The 14,520-nt window shown below is 46.4% G+C and overlaps 2 protein-coding genes across 2 annotated transcripts in view; both read right to left on the bottom strand.

The window, feature by feature from the left end:
• Positions 1–14,520, bottom strand: part of ADD2 (adducin 2) — a 98,053-nt gene that overhangs the window by 68,794 nt on the left and 14,739 nt on the right. The window lies entirely within an intron of this gene.
• FIGLA (folliculogenesis specific bHLH transcription factor) overlaps positions 11,606–14,520 on the bottom strand; it is a 32,410-nt gene continuing 29,495 nt past the window's right edge. Inside the window, exon 4 of the mRNA XM_073324937.1 lies at positions 11,606–11,692. Within this exon, the coding sequence (XP_073181038.1) occupies positions 11,606–11,692 (87 nt within the window). The remainder of the gene's footprint in view (positions 11,693–14,520) is intronic.

Raw genomic sequence — 14,520 nt, forward strand, 5'->3', positions numbered from 1 at the left:
CAGGGGAAAATGGAAACTGTGTAAAAAGCTGGTTTAGAAAGAATGCCTCTTTATAACAGCGTCCACGTGTGTTACAGAACAATGATGCTGAACAGCATCATGAAGCTTGCAGAACTAGGAAACAAGCTCACTGACAGATAAGCTCTCTGATACAGTAGGTCACCGCCCTCCATCTGTCCTCCAGTAAGTACAACACAGCTGGAAAAAGCCAACTAGCTACCCAGAGATAGCACTGCTAACTGCCATCTTAAATTAGTCCTCAGCCTTCGTGCATCTTTTAGACAAACCCTTTTAGCAATTTGGGCAAAACATGGCAGAGAGTCCACACATTGCTTTTCTGTGCCATCTTTACATCCAGTAACATTTCCCCCAAGCACATGGCCAGATCCATAGGTAGCTGGCGTTTCATCATAAGGGAGCGAGCAGCGTGGACTCCTGGTAGGTTAGAGCAAAGAACGGGGAGTGAGGACTCCTGGGTGGAATTGGGGGAATAATGAGTTTTCAGTTCAGCGGCTGAACCAAGAAAGAGAAAAAAGTTTCACTTCAGTTTGAAGCAATCGTTTCAGTTGACACGAAATGAATTGTGTTTGGGGGGAAGACGTATTTTTTTAAAAAGAATATTGCAGTGAAATTCCAAAGGAGATGGCATTTCAAATAAAAACAATTGAAACCCTTAGTTTAGAAAAGGCCAATAAAAAAAAAATCTGTGTTTTTCGTTTATGGCCAAAATAATTTGACCCAAATCCACAAAATGTTTCAGTCTGACCTGAAACTACATTTTTTCTTTTGGTGAAAATAGTTTAGCCCAGCTCCACTCCTGAGTTTCTATTCCCAGTTCTGTCACTGATGGGATGTGTGATGGTGGGAAAGACACCTGTCTCTGCTCCAACTTGTCCCTGTCTGCAAAATGGGAACGCGGCTGTTACGTCACACGGGGTGTTATAAAGCTTAAACAACTCCAGCACAAACCCTGAATTCACACCCCACTCCACTGGCAGGCCGCTTCTGTCACAGCTCTAACCCATATGCCGGAACAGTGACTAGTGGAAACTTGTGACCCCTCCATGGCCCACAGGGTACCGTGACAGATATCGCCACCCCTGCAGTATCTTTGGGGATCCTATTGTATTAAGGTGAATTACTGAGATTAAACAACTGTAGAGAGGTACCATCCCCAGAGTGGTTTCCATATTTTGCTTTGGGTTGGGTTTTGCCAAGACAAAGAAAGGGCTTTTGGTACAAAGGGATGATTTTGAACTGACTCAGACATGGACCTTCTGTCCAAGGGTCCCAACCCCTGTAGAAGTATTGGAAACACTTTGGCCTACTAGGCCCCCTAAGACTGATAGGTGACCTCTGGTGAGCTTTTAATATGCATAGAAGAACTTTCACTGTTTGAAACATGTTTTCTCTGTGGTGCTTTTACCTTGAGAATAAAGGTGCTTACTGAGAAAGAGCTGGGTAGTAACTCGTAACTGCTGGCAACACAACATTCATAGCCCTGGCGAAAGCAAAGCACAGGTGCTGACCTTTACATAGTCTGGCTGACTGTTGATATCACAGGATAAGGCCTTAAATTTCCCAGTCAGAAGCCAGTGGGACAGGGTCCCTGCCCTGCCTTCCAGGTGATGGCTGGAGACCTGAGACCTGTCTGGGCACTCAGGGAGTGAACCATGGAGGAGGGAATGCGGGTGCAGTTACCCTGAAACTGTGATGGGCACATCTACATTTGAGCCAACTCATGTAGACATGCCCTCACTAGCTCTGCCTGAGCTAGCACCAAAAACTAGCAGTATATCTGTGGCACGGGCAGCTGCTTGGGGGGCTCAGGTGGGATGGTACTCAGGGTGGCTCCCCTGAGCGGCCACCCGGGTTGCTACAAGACACACTGCTTGCACAGGTATGTCTGCATGCGCTGGGAATCATTGCTCCCAGCTCAGATGTAGATGTACCTGCAGTCTAAATAGGTTGAATTCTTTTGTTGATTTCTTAGGCTGTGCGAAAATTAGCTTTATAATTTCCTTACACGCACACACGTAGCGACTTCAGGATTGCTGGCACTGTAACCACAAAATCTTTAACTCAAGACAACACAGTGGTTAAAATACCAGTGGCGTCCTGTGTTCATTCTTCCATAAGACTCTCTGGTGAAGCAGCATCTGTGGTAGAACGGTGGCTGGATAAAAAAAATCCCTAAGAACTTGGATTGTAATCTCTCTGGGGGCAGGAACCGTCCTTTTGTTCTGTGTTCGTACAGCACCTCACACCCTGGGGTGGTGGTCCATAACTGGGGCTCCTAGGCGCAACTGCAATACGAATAAAAGACAAGGCCTGCAACAACATCTGAGCGGTATGTCTCCCACTAGAGGCTGAATGCTGCTGACCTGAAGCCTGTCTGCAATATGCTGCTCATCAGTGCTGCGGGCAGTTATCATTAGATGAGGTTACCTTGGCAGCAAGTTTTCAGCATCCCCTGATCGTTCCCCTTTGTCACATTCTTTGTCTCCCGGGGAACTCCTGACTCTTGGGCCAGCTGATGCAAGCCATGAGGCTGGAGCACAGAGTCTGTCACTGATATAAGCTACTAGTCTGTAGCAACGCTCGGTGTCAGTTTCCAACGTAAGAAACAAGGGAGAAACCACAAGGGAGAAGACTCGTGGCTACAGGCACTTGGTCCTGTCAAGCTCCACATTCTATTGCTCATCAGCCAGTGTTGCAATGAACAGGGAGTCAAATGGGAGGGGACAAGAGGCTTTAGGATGATGCAAAGGATTATGGGAAGGTTTTAGAGTAGCAGCTGGTAAGTGGGACTCAGAGAGGTGGCCACCAGCTGTGGAGAGCGACAGAGAGCTGCCAGATTTCACACAAGTGAAGACCGGAGGTATTTCAGAGGCAGAGAAAGTGCTTTAAAGCTTCCGCTAAAAGGGCATGAATTTCCGCTGCCCAGTAGTAGCTGGGAGCAGAGTGTTTCTTTCTAGTGTGCAAAACAACTGGGAAATTAAGAACTGATGTGTGATTTTCGATCAGCTAGAAGTCTGCTCTTCCTCCGAGCCCAGAGCAGAAAGTAAGAGCAACCAACAACAAGAATGAAAGGGAAAAGCAATATCTCTTCTCCTAGTCTATATGCAGCTGATGGGTCCCTCATTGCCAGTTTCCGATATGGCAAGTACTGCAAAATACACCCAGCTGCCTGTCCCATTCGCAAACACCTACTGAACTCAGGTCTATGGGTCAAGACTCGTGTCCGATGGGAGGGTTGTGATGTTGGGCTACCTGGGGTGGCCAAATCACACAACAGGTCGGTGCTGAAAAAGAGTGGGTGGCAGAACCAGCATGCTGTCCTCTAGGGAAGAGGGCTCCGTCTAACGCATTGTGTGTGGGATATCAGTCAGCGGTTCTGTAACTTAATTGCACGTTGCACTTTCATCATTGAGAGCGCATTTCAGGGACCACCTCTCCTTCTTGGTTCTCAAAGGGGTTAATTTAACAGGCCAACCGTGGATCACTGCTGATCCACGGTCTACGAGTTTGAGAACTGACCGAAGACGCCTTTGATCTCAGGTCTGTGGAGGTGTCAAGTTAGCATGCACTGATCCCTTGGGCAAGTAAGCCAGTTCCCCCTGACAAGCCCTGACCCCATGAAAATGAGAGGCACAAACTCAGTAAATCCGGAGCTCTTTCTTTAAGTTGCCATGTAGCAAACATGGCATGCATATCCAGCTGGTGCAACTTCTTGAGAGTTGTGTGCATAAGGAAACTGATGTAATCTCTTTACCAAAGCAGGGCCACAGCAGCTGGAGAACTTTCTACGAGGGTCGAGAATAAAGATAGGCCTTGAGCGCCTCTGAACAGCATAACCGCCGGCACCAGGAATGATGGGGCAGTGCGGAGGGCAAGATTAAGAGGAGAGATAATCATAGGGCTGAGATATACCAAAGCACAAAGGAGACTCCTTGGTTCTGCTCCTCCGGAGACATGATTACCTTTTGATAACAGCCTGCTCTAATTGCCTTCCCTCTGCTATTTCATCTGAATATTTAACAGCGCTATTTGGATCGGTGAAAGCCAGCAAGTGCCCTCAGCACGGCACCCCTACCAAGAAGGACAAGAACCAAGCTTCAGATTTGTTATTCCCTTAAGAATACTGCCGTGAGGACCAGAAGTTGATTTGCCCTCTGTACTTCCACGTGCCAGATCCTCAGAGACAACAGAGTCACACCCATTTTTACCAGGCGAGTAACTGACTCCCAGTGTTCAGTTCAGGCAACTAGGATTTACTTTCTACTCCTTCATGCTGGCTCAATGCCAAAGTAATTCCACCGGATTTACTCCAGTTTAATAGGCTTAGCCTGTTCCTTCTCCTTTGCCGGTTGTTTTTCAAGATGGAGGAATAACTGAAATACATTCCAGCTGAACATAATTATTGCCTCTGCCCCTTTACACCTTCCCAAATTCTGGCCCTCGGTCATCCGTTTAGCCCAATCCCTTGACAATTTCATGCTAGGAGTCGGTCTGCACTGTAATCAGTGGTGTGACTGCAGCATGTGTAGACAGACTTGAACTAGCTTTGATCTAGCTAGCTCCAACAACAGCAACACCGGTGAAGCCACGGCAGCATGGGCTGTACAAGTCCACCCAGGAGCCTGGGTGTGCACTCAAGTGGCCAGTCCGTCCTGCTCTGGCTTCACTGCTATTATTTAAGCTAGCTAGATCAAAGCTAACTCAGGTATGCTTACATGGAATGCAGTCACCTCTCCATTTGTAGGGCAGACGTACCCTAGGGTGCAAATGCAATCACGCGCCTTTGGAATCTGCAAACTGGTAGCGGCGCAAAGAAATACTCCAGAAAATCCATTAACTTATGGAAATCATAGAGGTGCACCTGATTGTTTCCCAACCACCACACCGGGCAGATAAAGGGGAAAACCCAGATGCTGAAAAATCTAACTAACCCTGGCTCTAACCCAGCAAAGTATTTAAGCGTCTGGTTGATTCTGAGCACGCAAGCGGTCCTGTTGTATTCAGTGTTAAAGTGTCTGGATTGGATCCAATACTTGTAAGTTGAAACATCCAAACACAGGCCATATTTAAGAAAAAACATGGAACTAATGGGAAAAAAACTGACACCAACTGATGGGAACAATATGCAGAAATACAAAAATGAGAAACTCATGGCACTACAAGTATCAGGGGGTAGCTGTGTTAGTCTGTATCCACCAAACAAACAAGGAGTCCGGTGGCACCTTAAAGACGAACAGATTTATTTGGGCATAAGCTTTCATGGGTAAACATCTGAAGAAGTGGTTTTTTACCCACGAAAGCTTATGCCCAAATAAATCTGTTCGTCTTTAAGGTGCCACCGGACTCTTTGTTGTTTTCATGGCACTACGAGAGCCGGGAAGAGGATTTGGGGCAGAGTAGATTCATAGAAAGGGACTCCATGTGGAGTAGTGTGAAAGCATTTGATTGTTTCAACGCTTTGCAACGTGCACGTTGCAACTCAGGTGTAGACACAGCAGTAAGTCGGCCTAAGCTCCTATTCATGCAGCTGGAGTTGACGTAGCTTAGGTCAACTTACTCGGGTAGTGTAGACATAGCCAAAAAACGGCATAACAAGATACAAGAGCCAGAAGTTGAAGCGAGACAGAATCAAAGTGGAAATAAGGGGCAATCTATTTAACAGCGAAGGAGTTCACCATTGGTACAGCTGACCGAGTGGTAGGCTGCATCTCCCGCAACCTTTAAATCAAAACCTGATGTCTTTCTAGAAAACGTACTCTAGTTCCATTGTAATTACTGTGTTGGGCATCAGAACGAGCCATGAAGTTCTGTGGTCTGCGTTAAGCAGGTGGTCAGAGTGAACAGACACCATGGGCTCCTGGCCGGAAAATCTGGGTATCTCCATTTTAAAAAAATAGGGATAAATTCTGCTTTGCCCTATGCAACAGTTTACTTTCGTGTAGCCTGGGAAAGACATTTCTTGTATCTGGTATTTCTACTTGCCTCTCGTTGGCCTGCCTTCTCTTCTATTACCACCACAGCTCCACTGCGTCTGCTCCGGCCTTCTTTGCACAATCCTGGCTTTTACAGGAGTCAGTGATTGTTTGGGTGGGCAAGCGATGCAGGATTGGGCCCCACAATTAGCATGATATTCATCAATCACTGCCATTGAGGATAACCAGTAATTTATTCATTCCTTCAAGTGTACGGCAAGGTCTGCCTGATGCTCCAGGACAGGCCATTAAGCACACATACAATTTCTAAAAAAAATGGGCCAAAATGGTCACCAAAGTCCCTCCCCTATAGCTAGTCAGGACGATTTCTGCCGCAAATGCACCCAACAGCTTTTAGTGTCTGAATTATCCACCGAGCAGCTATTTAACAGCATGTCCCTTAATACTATTCTCTTTTAATAGGAAGATTATTCCCGTATTTCCAGGCAGGTTTGACGTTTTATTTTCCTTGGGTTGGGTGACGTTCCCTTTTACAGAGCGGACCAGGGCAAAGACAAGGTGACGTCTCAAGCTTGTCAAAGCCCTGGCTGGGATGATTTAGTTGGGATTGGTCCTGCTCTGGGCAAGGGGTTGGACTAGATGACCTCCAGAGGTTCCTTCCAACTCTGATATTCTATGATTCTATTTAAGTCCTGCTTAGAGAAACTAAGGAACTAAAGAAGAAGTCTTGTGTTTTGTGACACCTCTTGTCTTATACATAGATTGTGAGCTCTCTGGGGCAGAGACCATCTTTTGGTTCTGTGTTTGTACAGCACCTTGCCCAGTGGGGCATAGGTGCTGACTTCCTCTGTTCCTGGGGGGTGCTCGACCCCCGGTCCGCCCCAGGCCCTGACCCCACTCCACCTCTTCCTCCAAGTCTCCACCCAGCCTCTTCCCACCGCTGCTCCACCTCTGTCCTGCCTCTTCCCCCTCCCGCACAGTGCCTCCTGCATGCCGCTGAACAGCTGATTACGGCAGGCAGGAGGTGCTGGGAGGGAGGAGAGGTGCTGATCCGCGGGGCTGCCAGTGGGTGCTGAGCACTTTTCCCCCATGGGTGCTCCAGCTTCGGAGTCAGCAGGGGGGTCCTGGTCCGTGGCTGGGGTTCCTAAGGTCCAATTGTGCAAATTGCTGTGCACCCTCATCTCCCCTGGGGTCTCTGGAGGTTCTCAGCGCACCTAACAGGATCCAGGCCCAAAAATACATATGCAGCTTTAAAAGTCTGACACAGAAGAGATATGGACATCCACTTCCCAGAAAAATGTAATGGGAATCGAGAACTGGCCAATCAAGTCTCCTAACCTTCTGGGAAGCTGATCATACTGAACAAAACCAGGCCTGATTCTGATTTCCTCATGCCCGGATACAAATCAAGAGCCGCTCCACCGAAGTTGACCATGCTGGTGTAAACCTTGTTCCAGTGAGCGCCAAGACTAAAGGAGGACCAGGGCAGCTGCAATCTGCTCCATTTCATGCAAATCAGAAGAGAGCTGCAGGCCCATGGCAAGTTGCTAACGAAGCCCTTAACTGGGCAGAGCTGGGGTTTGAACCAGATGCAATAACAGCACCTGCAGCATGCATCATTTATGGGTGTGTGTGTGGGTGTGTGTGTGTTCCATTGCTTGCCGTACCCAACCTTTAAAAAAAGTAGCAGAACCCTACGGAAAGAAATACAATCGTAAGAACCATTGTCCTGCAAATCTAATAAAGACAGCAGGAAATCTAATGAAAACAGTGTGTTTTATGCTGGTGTTTAGTATTAGAGATTGCAGAGCACATAGGTTATTTGTCTGTGCTTTCACAGAGCATTATGTTTATGTATGTATTCCTAGATTTACATGCTGCATCTCATTTCCCTCTCCCATTTCTCCCCTGGGCAATGAAAAGCCCACTCTCTGCTCCTCCCCCAAATGCCCCACGCTGTCTCTTAATGCAAATCTGAGCATACAGCAAGCTGAACCTCCTTTCAGTACAAAGAGATGGCAAGGGACATGGAGATTCTGATAAGGCAAAGGTGAAAGCCTTGACTAAATAACTGCAACTTTCACGCTGGTAGGCTGAATTCAGCTCCCCAGATTTGTAGTGGCATAAAGAGTGACTCCACTTAATTTAGTGGTGTTACACCCGTGTCACGCTGGGGCGAGAGAAGCCCCAGATCCATTTTCACCTGCTGTAGAATTACTTCTCATTTGGATGACATCATTTAAAGTGCTCAGAAAAATCAGCATGGGAAGTACACAACACCCAATTCTCCTCACTCCATTGGGCCAGACCTTCAGCCAGTGTAAGTTGTCCCTCGGTGGAAGTCCCTGAGGCTATGTTGGAGGGATAGCTCAGTGGTTTGAGTGTTGGCCTGCTAAACCCAGGGTTATGAGCTTAATCCTTGAGGGGGTCATTTAGGGATCTGGGGCAAAAATTGGGGAGTGGTCCTGCTTTGAGCAAAGGGTTGGACTAGATGATCTCCTGAGGTCCCTTCCAACCCTGATATTCTATGATTTACACTAGCTGAGAATCTGGCCCATGGAGTTGCTCCCAATTGACATCAGTTGACTCAAACCCATAAGCTGTTATAATACACATGGGCCCTTCTGCTGTGGGTTAAAACCCAATAAAATCCAACAGAAGCAAAATAAACCGCTTTGTATTAAATACACACAGAAAATCCCTGACTTTTACAGTTTTTGCAGTGTTGAAAATAAGTATGGTGTGAACCTACGTTTTACCGTTGCTCACCAATCTCTCATTTCAGAGGGAGCCCAATTTTGTGTACAATTCAAGAGAAAAATACTTGAAGTCATTAAAAACCCTGCTTCAGACTCCAAGAAAGAGAGAGTCAACTTTAGTTTACCTACTTATTAAACACTGGGTGTGGGGGAGGCAGGGGAAATCAGAAAATACCCACCACATACAGAAAACCCTAAATATGCTCATGTCACACCAAGGCCTTCACACGCAGGCCAAGAATCCTGAAAGCTTATATTGTCCTTCCACCAAAGTAGGTCAACCCGTGGGTCATATTGTACTATCGGGAGCTGGTGTATCAGTAACTCTAATGACTTCAAAGATCTGGCCCTCCGATAGCAGGACTCTCCACTGGCCTCAGGGGTTCTGTTTAAGGCCTGATGGCAAGGTCTCAAGTTGCAGTGGGAGAGATCTAGGTTGGATATTAGGAAACATTATTTCACTAGGAGGGTGGTGAAGCACTGGAATGGGTTCCCTAGGGAGGTGGTGGAATCTCCATCCTTTGAGGTTTTTAGGACCCGGCTTGACGAAGCCCTGGCTGGGATGATTTAGTTGGGGTTGGTCCTGCTTTGGGCAGGGAATTGGACTAGATGACCTCCTGAGGTCTCTTCCAACCCTAATCTTCTATGATTAAGTCTGCTAAGAAGATTTTGCTACATTCCATGGCTGCAGCACACAGGCGGGGGATCGTTCTTTGGTTCAAAGTGGGGTGGTCCCTAGCCTAAGCATCCTGATAGGTCATTTGCTGTGTCTCTTCCCTTTTGATTGGGTGCTACCATTGTGTCACCGATTTGCAAGCCAGGCTGTCGATGCCAACCCAGGACCAAGACTGCAGAGATGGGATGATGGGGGTGACAGCAGGGAATGCATATGGTGGGGTGGCCTGTAAACGAGGTAGGTCACAACCAGCTTAGAAATCAGGCATGATCCTGAGATGTGCAAGTGCCCTCAGGTACAGCTAGAATTTTCTCCTACTTGCAATGAAGTCCAGGGCAAGACTCCAGTGAATTATACTAGGTGCAGGCTCTGTATGGCTCAAGAACCACTCTATGCTATCTAATACTGGGCCTGCCACTTGGCCTGATTCTGCTAGGTTCGAATGGAGCATCCAGTTCTCCTCCCAAGCCCGTTACTATGGTATCCAAGCAGCTTCCAAAGGTATTTGGAAAAATCGGACCATACAAGACTTGGGCGAATGAGCGTCTCGTCACTCACAGTTCCATCTTCCAGGCACAAAAGTACCTTCTGCTTCAAGTCTACCTTAAAAATAAATCCTTGGTGCAATAAGGAGGGTAACAGGCAAAGTGGCAGAGCCTGAGCTGGGGTAAATCTTAGTAGCTCTACTGACTTGAGGAACTAGTTGGTTTTTTTAAAATTTGGTCTTTCTCCCTCCCCCGCCCCACATTAAGGATTCACAGTGTTTTCCATGAGATCACCCGCTCAGGCTCCACTGCAGCCCTGCTTCGAAGCACATACCCCCTGCACCCATCCATATCCAGCAAAGCACATGCTGAAGTTCTGTTGACTTCACTGGGCTTTAAGCACGTGTTTGAGTGCTTTGCTAAACAGAGGTGCTCTGCTGAATTGGGGCCACAGTGATTGATGCTCTTCTGGGAGAAGGGGGTGTCTTTTAAAAATGACAAACAATTTGTCTTTCCACCTGGTCAAATCTTGCTTCTTTGTGCAGTGCAGATGATAGGGTGAACGTGATCTTTTCTTAGATGCATTTTGCAAGATGCTCTCTGCTGTATTTTCCTGAAAGTCCAGCCTAGGTGAAGTACAAAAATGCTCAGATTGAAAGAAGTGTTGGTGTCGAGTTTTAAAATATGCTAACCTGGATTTTGATATTATTGCAAAACACATTACTTTAGAAACTAGGTTTGAGAGTGTGCTACACAGGAAGCATTACCAAAGCAAAGCAAAATGAAATCTGTTCGGGTGATGATCCCCCTCTTTAAAGATGGCAGCTAGACAACAGCCTCTGAGCATATTCTCAAGAGGTTATATCCCATGAATAATGAACCTGTCAGATCTGCTTTGGGATTGGCTCTGGCTGTTCACTATTGTATACTTACAAACATTTTGTACACAGTAACCAAAATATACACTATTGCACTTCCCTTTAGCTAGCATGATTACCGTGCAAAATTTGCTTTAGCTACTCATGACAGAACGAAGTGTAGTCCTGTTTTTGCCAAAGCTTAATGGAAAAAAATGGAAATGATAAAAAAGGAAAATGGAGGTACTGTACTGCAATTTAGGTATAACAGAGGTTGGTATTTTCAAATCTAGCTATGGAATTTAGGGACACAATTCCCATTATTTGTAATTGCCCCTAGTCAGCTTTTAAAATCTCAACCATAAAATGGTAATATCTAGCAGCCTGTTTATATAAACACAGGTATTTTCCCCAGATAGATAAAATGAAGATGTTAATTAAGTGCAAGATTGTTTCATTAATGTTACCCCTGATTTATCTGAGAACAATCACAAGGTAGAATATTGAAGGAGGACTTCATAAATGAAGTATTTTGAGAGCAAAAGTACCATATAAAAAGAACATAATATAATTCTGTCTATTGTTTGTATTTTTTAATAAATTGACAAATTTAGGAAGCACATTGCGCAGAAAAGAGCCTGAAAATGAAGGGTAAATTCAACACCTATTTTAAAAGGGAAAATGCTAGCAGAATGTAGCCATTTGTATCCACACTGCTGTAAATGCAGAGTAGCTGCAATGGAGTAATTTACGAGGTCACATTTACATTGATGTAACCGAGTGCAGAATCTGTTCCCAGCAGTCTGGCGACATACTCAATTTTTCATCACGTTGAGAGAGTATCCTCCTCCCACAAATCAAGCCTCTCATCCTCTTAGCAACTAGCACGGGGTCTCAAGAACACAGGGCCTAGTCTTACAGGGTCCTGAGCATTCTGAGGGGCGCTCAGCACCCAGAACTCCTACAGAATTCAAAAGGAGTTGAAGGTATTTAGCAGCTCTTAGGGCTTGTCTTTATAGTGCATTACCATGTGGCAAGTCAGGGTGTGAATCTACAGTGCCCCTGAATCTACAGTGCCCCTTCTCCTGTGTAGACACCGCTATGAGGCAGTGAAAGTCCTGGAGTGCAGTCTGCCGTAATACTGCTTGAAAGCGAAGTAGCCAAGTCTAGTATGCCAAGCCACACTCCAGCACTTTCAGGGCGCTGTTGTTGCATCCACATAGGAGGTTGCTACATGGCAAACGGACATACTATAGATTTATACCCTGCCTTGCTGTGTTAGAAAGACATTGTAGAATCAGGCCTGTTATTTAGGACCAAGAGACTTCTGAGGCATGGAGCATCTGCAACACTCCATGAAGTCAGTGGGAGCTGAGGACCTCGCAATCATTATTTGAGACAATCGGCAGCTTGAGATACTCGGTCCCTCAATAACTGGTTACATATCATAGAATCATAGAATATCAGGGTTGGAAGGGATCTCAGGAGGTCATCTAGTCCAACCCCCTGCTCACCTCCCCTGGCTGAGTAAATTTCCCATCCTTAAGACATCAGTTCCCTCAGGGAACTGATGGGTAGGATCCCCTGGGGGACTAACATGAAGGGGAAAGGAGTCCAGGAGAGCTGGCTGTATTTCAAGGAATCCCTGTTGAGGTTACAGGGACGAACCATCCCGATGTGTTGAAAGAATAGTAAATATGGCAGGCGACCAGCTTGGCTTAACGGTGAAATCCTTGAGGATCTTAAACATAAAAAAGAAGCTTACAAGAAGTGGAAGATAGGACAACTGACCAGGGAAGAGTATAATATTATTGCTCGGGCATGTAGGAATGAAATCAGGAAGGCCAAATCACACCTGGAGTTACAGCTAGCAAGAGATATTAAGAGTAACAAGAAGGGTTTCTTCAGGTATGTTGGCAACAAGAAGAAAGCCAAGGAAAGTGTGGGCCCCTTACTGAATGAGGGAGGCAACCTAGTGACAGAGGATGTACTCAGTGCTTTGTTTGCCTCTGTCTTCACTAACAAGGTCAGCTCCCAGACTGCTGCGCTGGGCATAACAGCATGGGAAGTAGGTGGCCAGCCCTCTGTGGAGAAAGAGGTGGTGAGGGACTATTTAGAAAAGCTGGACGTACACAAGTCTATGGGGCCGGACACGTTGCATCAGAGAGTGCTGAAGGAATTGGCGGCTGTGATTGCAGAGCCATTGGCCATTATCTTTGAAAACTCGTGGCGAACGGGGGAAGTCCCAGATGACTGGAAAAAGGCTAATGTAGTGCCAATCTTTAAAAAAGGGAAGAAGGAGGATCCTGGGAATTACAGGCCAGTCAGCCTCACCTCAGTCCCTGGAAAAATCATGGAGCAGGTCCTCAAGGAATCAATCCTGAAGCACTTACACGAGAGGAAAGTGATCAGGAACAGTCAGCATGGATTCACCAAGGGAAGGTCATGCCTGACTAATCTAATCGCCTTCTATGATGAGATTACTGGTTCTGTGGATGAAGGGAAAGCAGTGGATGTATTGTTTCTTGACTTTAGCAAAGCTTTTGACACGGTCTCCCACAGTATTCTTGTCAGCAAGTTAAAGAAGTATGGGCTGGATGAATGCACTATAAGGTGGGTTGAAAGTTGGCTAGATTGTCGGGCTCAACGGGTAGTGATCAATGGCTCCATGTCTAGTTGGCAGCCGGTATCAAGTGGAGTGCCCCAAGGGTCGGTCCTGGGGTCGGTTTTGTTCAATATCTTCATAAATGATCTGGAGGATGGTGTGGATTGCACTCTCAGCAAATTTGCGGATGATACTAAACTGGGAGGAGTGGTAGATACGCTGGAGGGCAGGGATAGGATACAGAGGGACCTAGACAAATTGGAGGATTGGGCCAAAAGAAATCTGATGAGGTTCAACAAGGATAAGTGCAGGGTCCTGCACTTAGGACGGAAGAACCCAATGCACCATTACAAACTAGGGACCGAATGGCTAGGCAGCAGTTCTGCGGAAAAGGACCTAGGGGTGACAGTGGACGAGAAGCTGGATATGAGTCAGCAGTGTGCCCTTGTTGCCAAGAAATCCAATGGCATTTTGTGTTGTATAAGTAGGGGCATAGCCAGCAGATCGAGGGATGTGATCGTTCCCCTCTATTCGACATTGGTGAGGCCTCATCTGGAGTACTGTGTCCAGTTTTGGGCCCCACACTACAAGAAGGATGTAGACAAATTGGAGAGAGTCCAGCAAAGGGCAACAAAAATGATTAGGGGTCTGGAACACATGAGTTATGAGGAGAGGCTGAGGGAACTGGGATTGTTTAGTCTGCAGAAGAGAAGAATGAGGGGGGATTTGATAGCTGCTTTCAACTACCTGAGAGATGGTTCCAGAGAGGATGGTTCTAGACTATTCTCAGTGGTAGAAGAGGACAGGACAAGGAGTAATGGTCTCAAGTTGCAGTGGGGGAGGTTTAGGTTGGATATGAGGAAAAACTTTTTCACTATGAGGGTGGTGAAACACTGGAATGCGTTACCTAGGGAGGTGGTGGAATCTCCTTCCTTAGAAGTTTTTAAGGTCAGGCTTGACAAAGCCCTGGCTGGGATGATTTTATTGGGGATTGGTCCTGCTTTGAGCAGGGGGTTGGACTAGATGACCTCCTGAGGTCCCTTCCAACCCTGATATTCTATGATTCCTGAAAAGTTTGTTCACAATAGGATGTGACAAGAGCTGATTGAAAGATGCCAATTATTTCTCATAGGGCGTTATGTACTGTTTAAATTTTCCAAAAAGGCACGTTTTGCAGAAGGAAA

This window comes from Lepidochelys kempii, chromosome 26 (genome assembly GCF_965140285.1).
Source record: "Lepidochelys kempii isolate rLepKem1 chromosome 26, rLepKem1.hap1, whole genome shotgun sequence".
Classification (NCBI taxonomy): Eukaryota; Metazoa; Chordata; order Testudines; family Cheloniidae; genus Lepidochelys; species Lepidochelys kempii.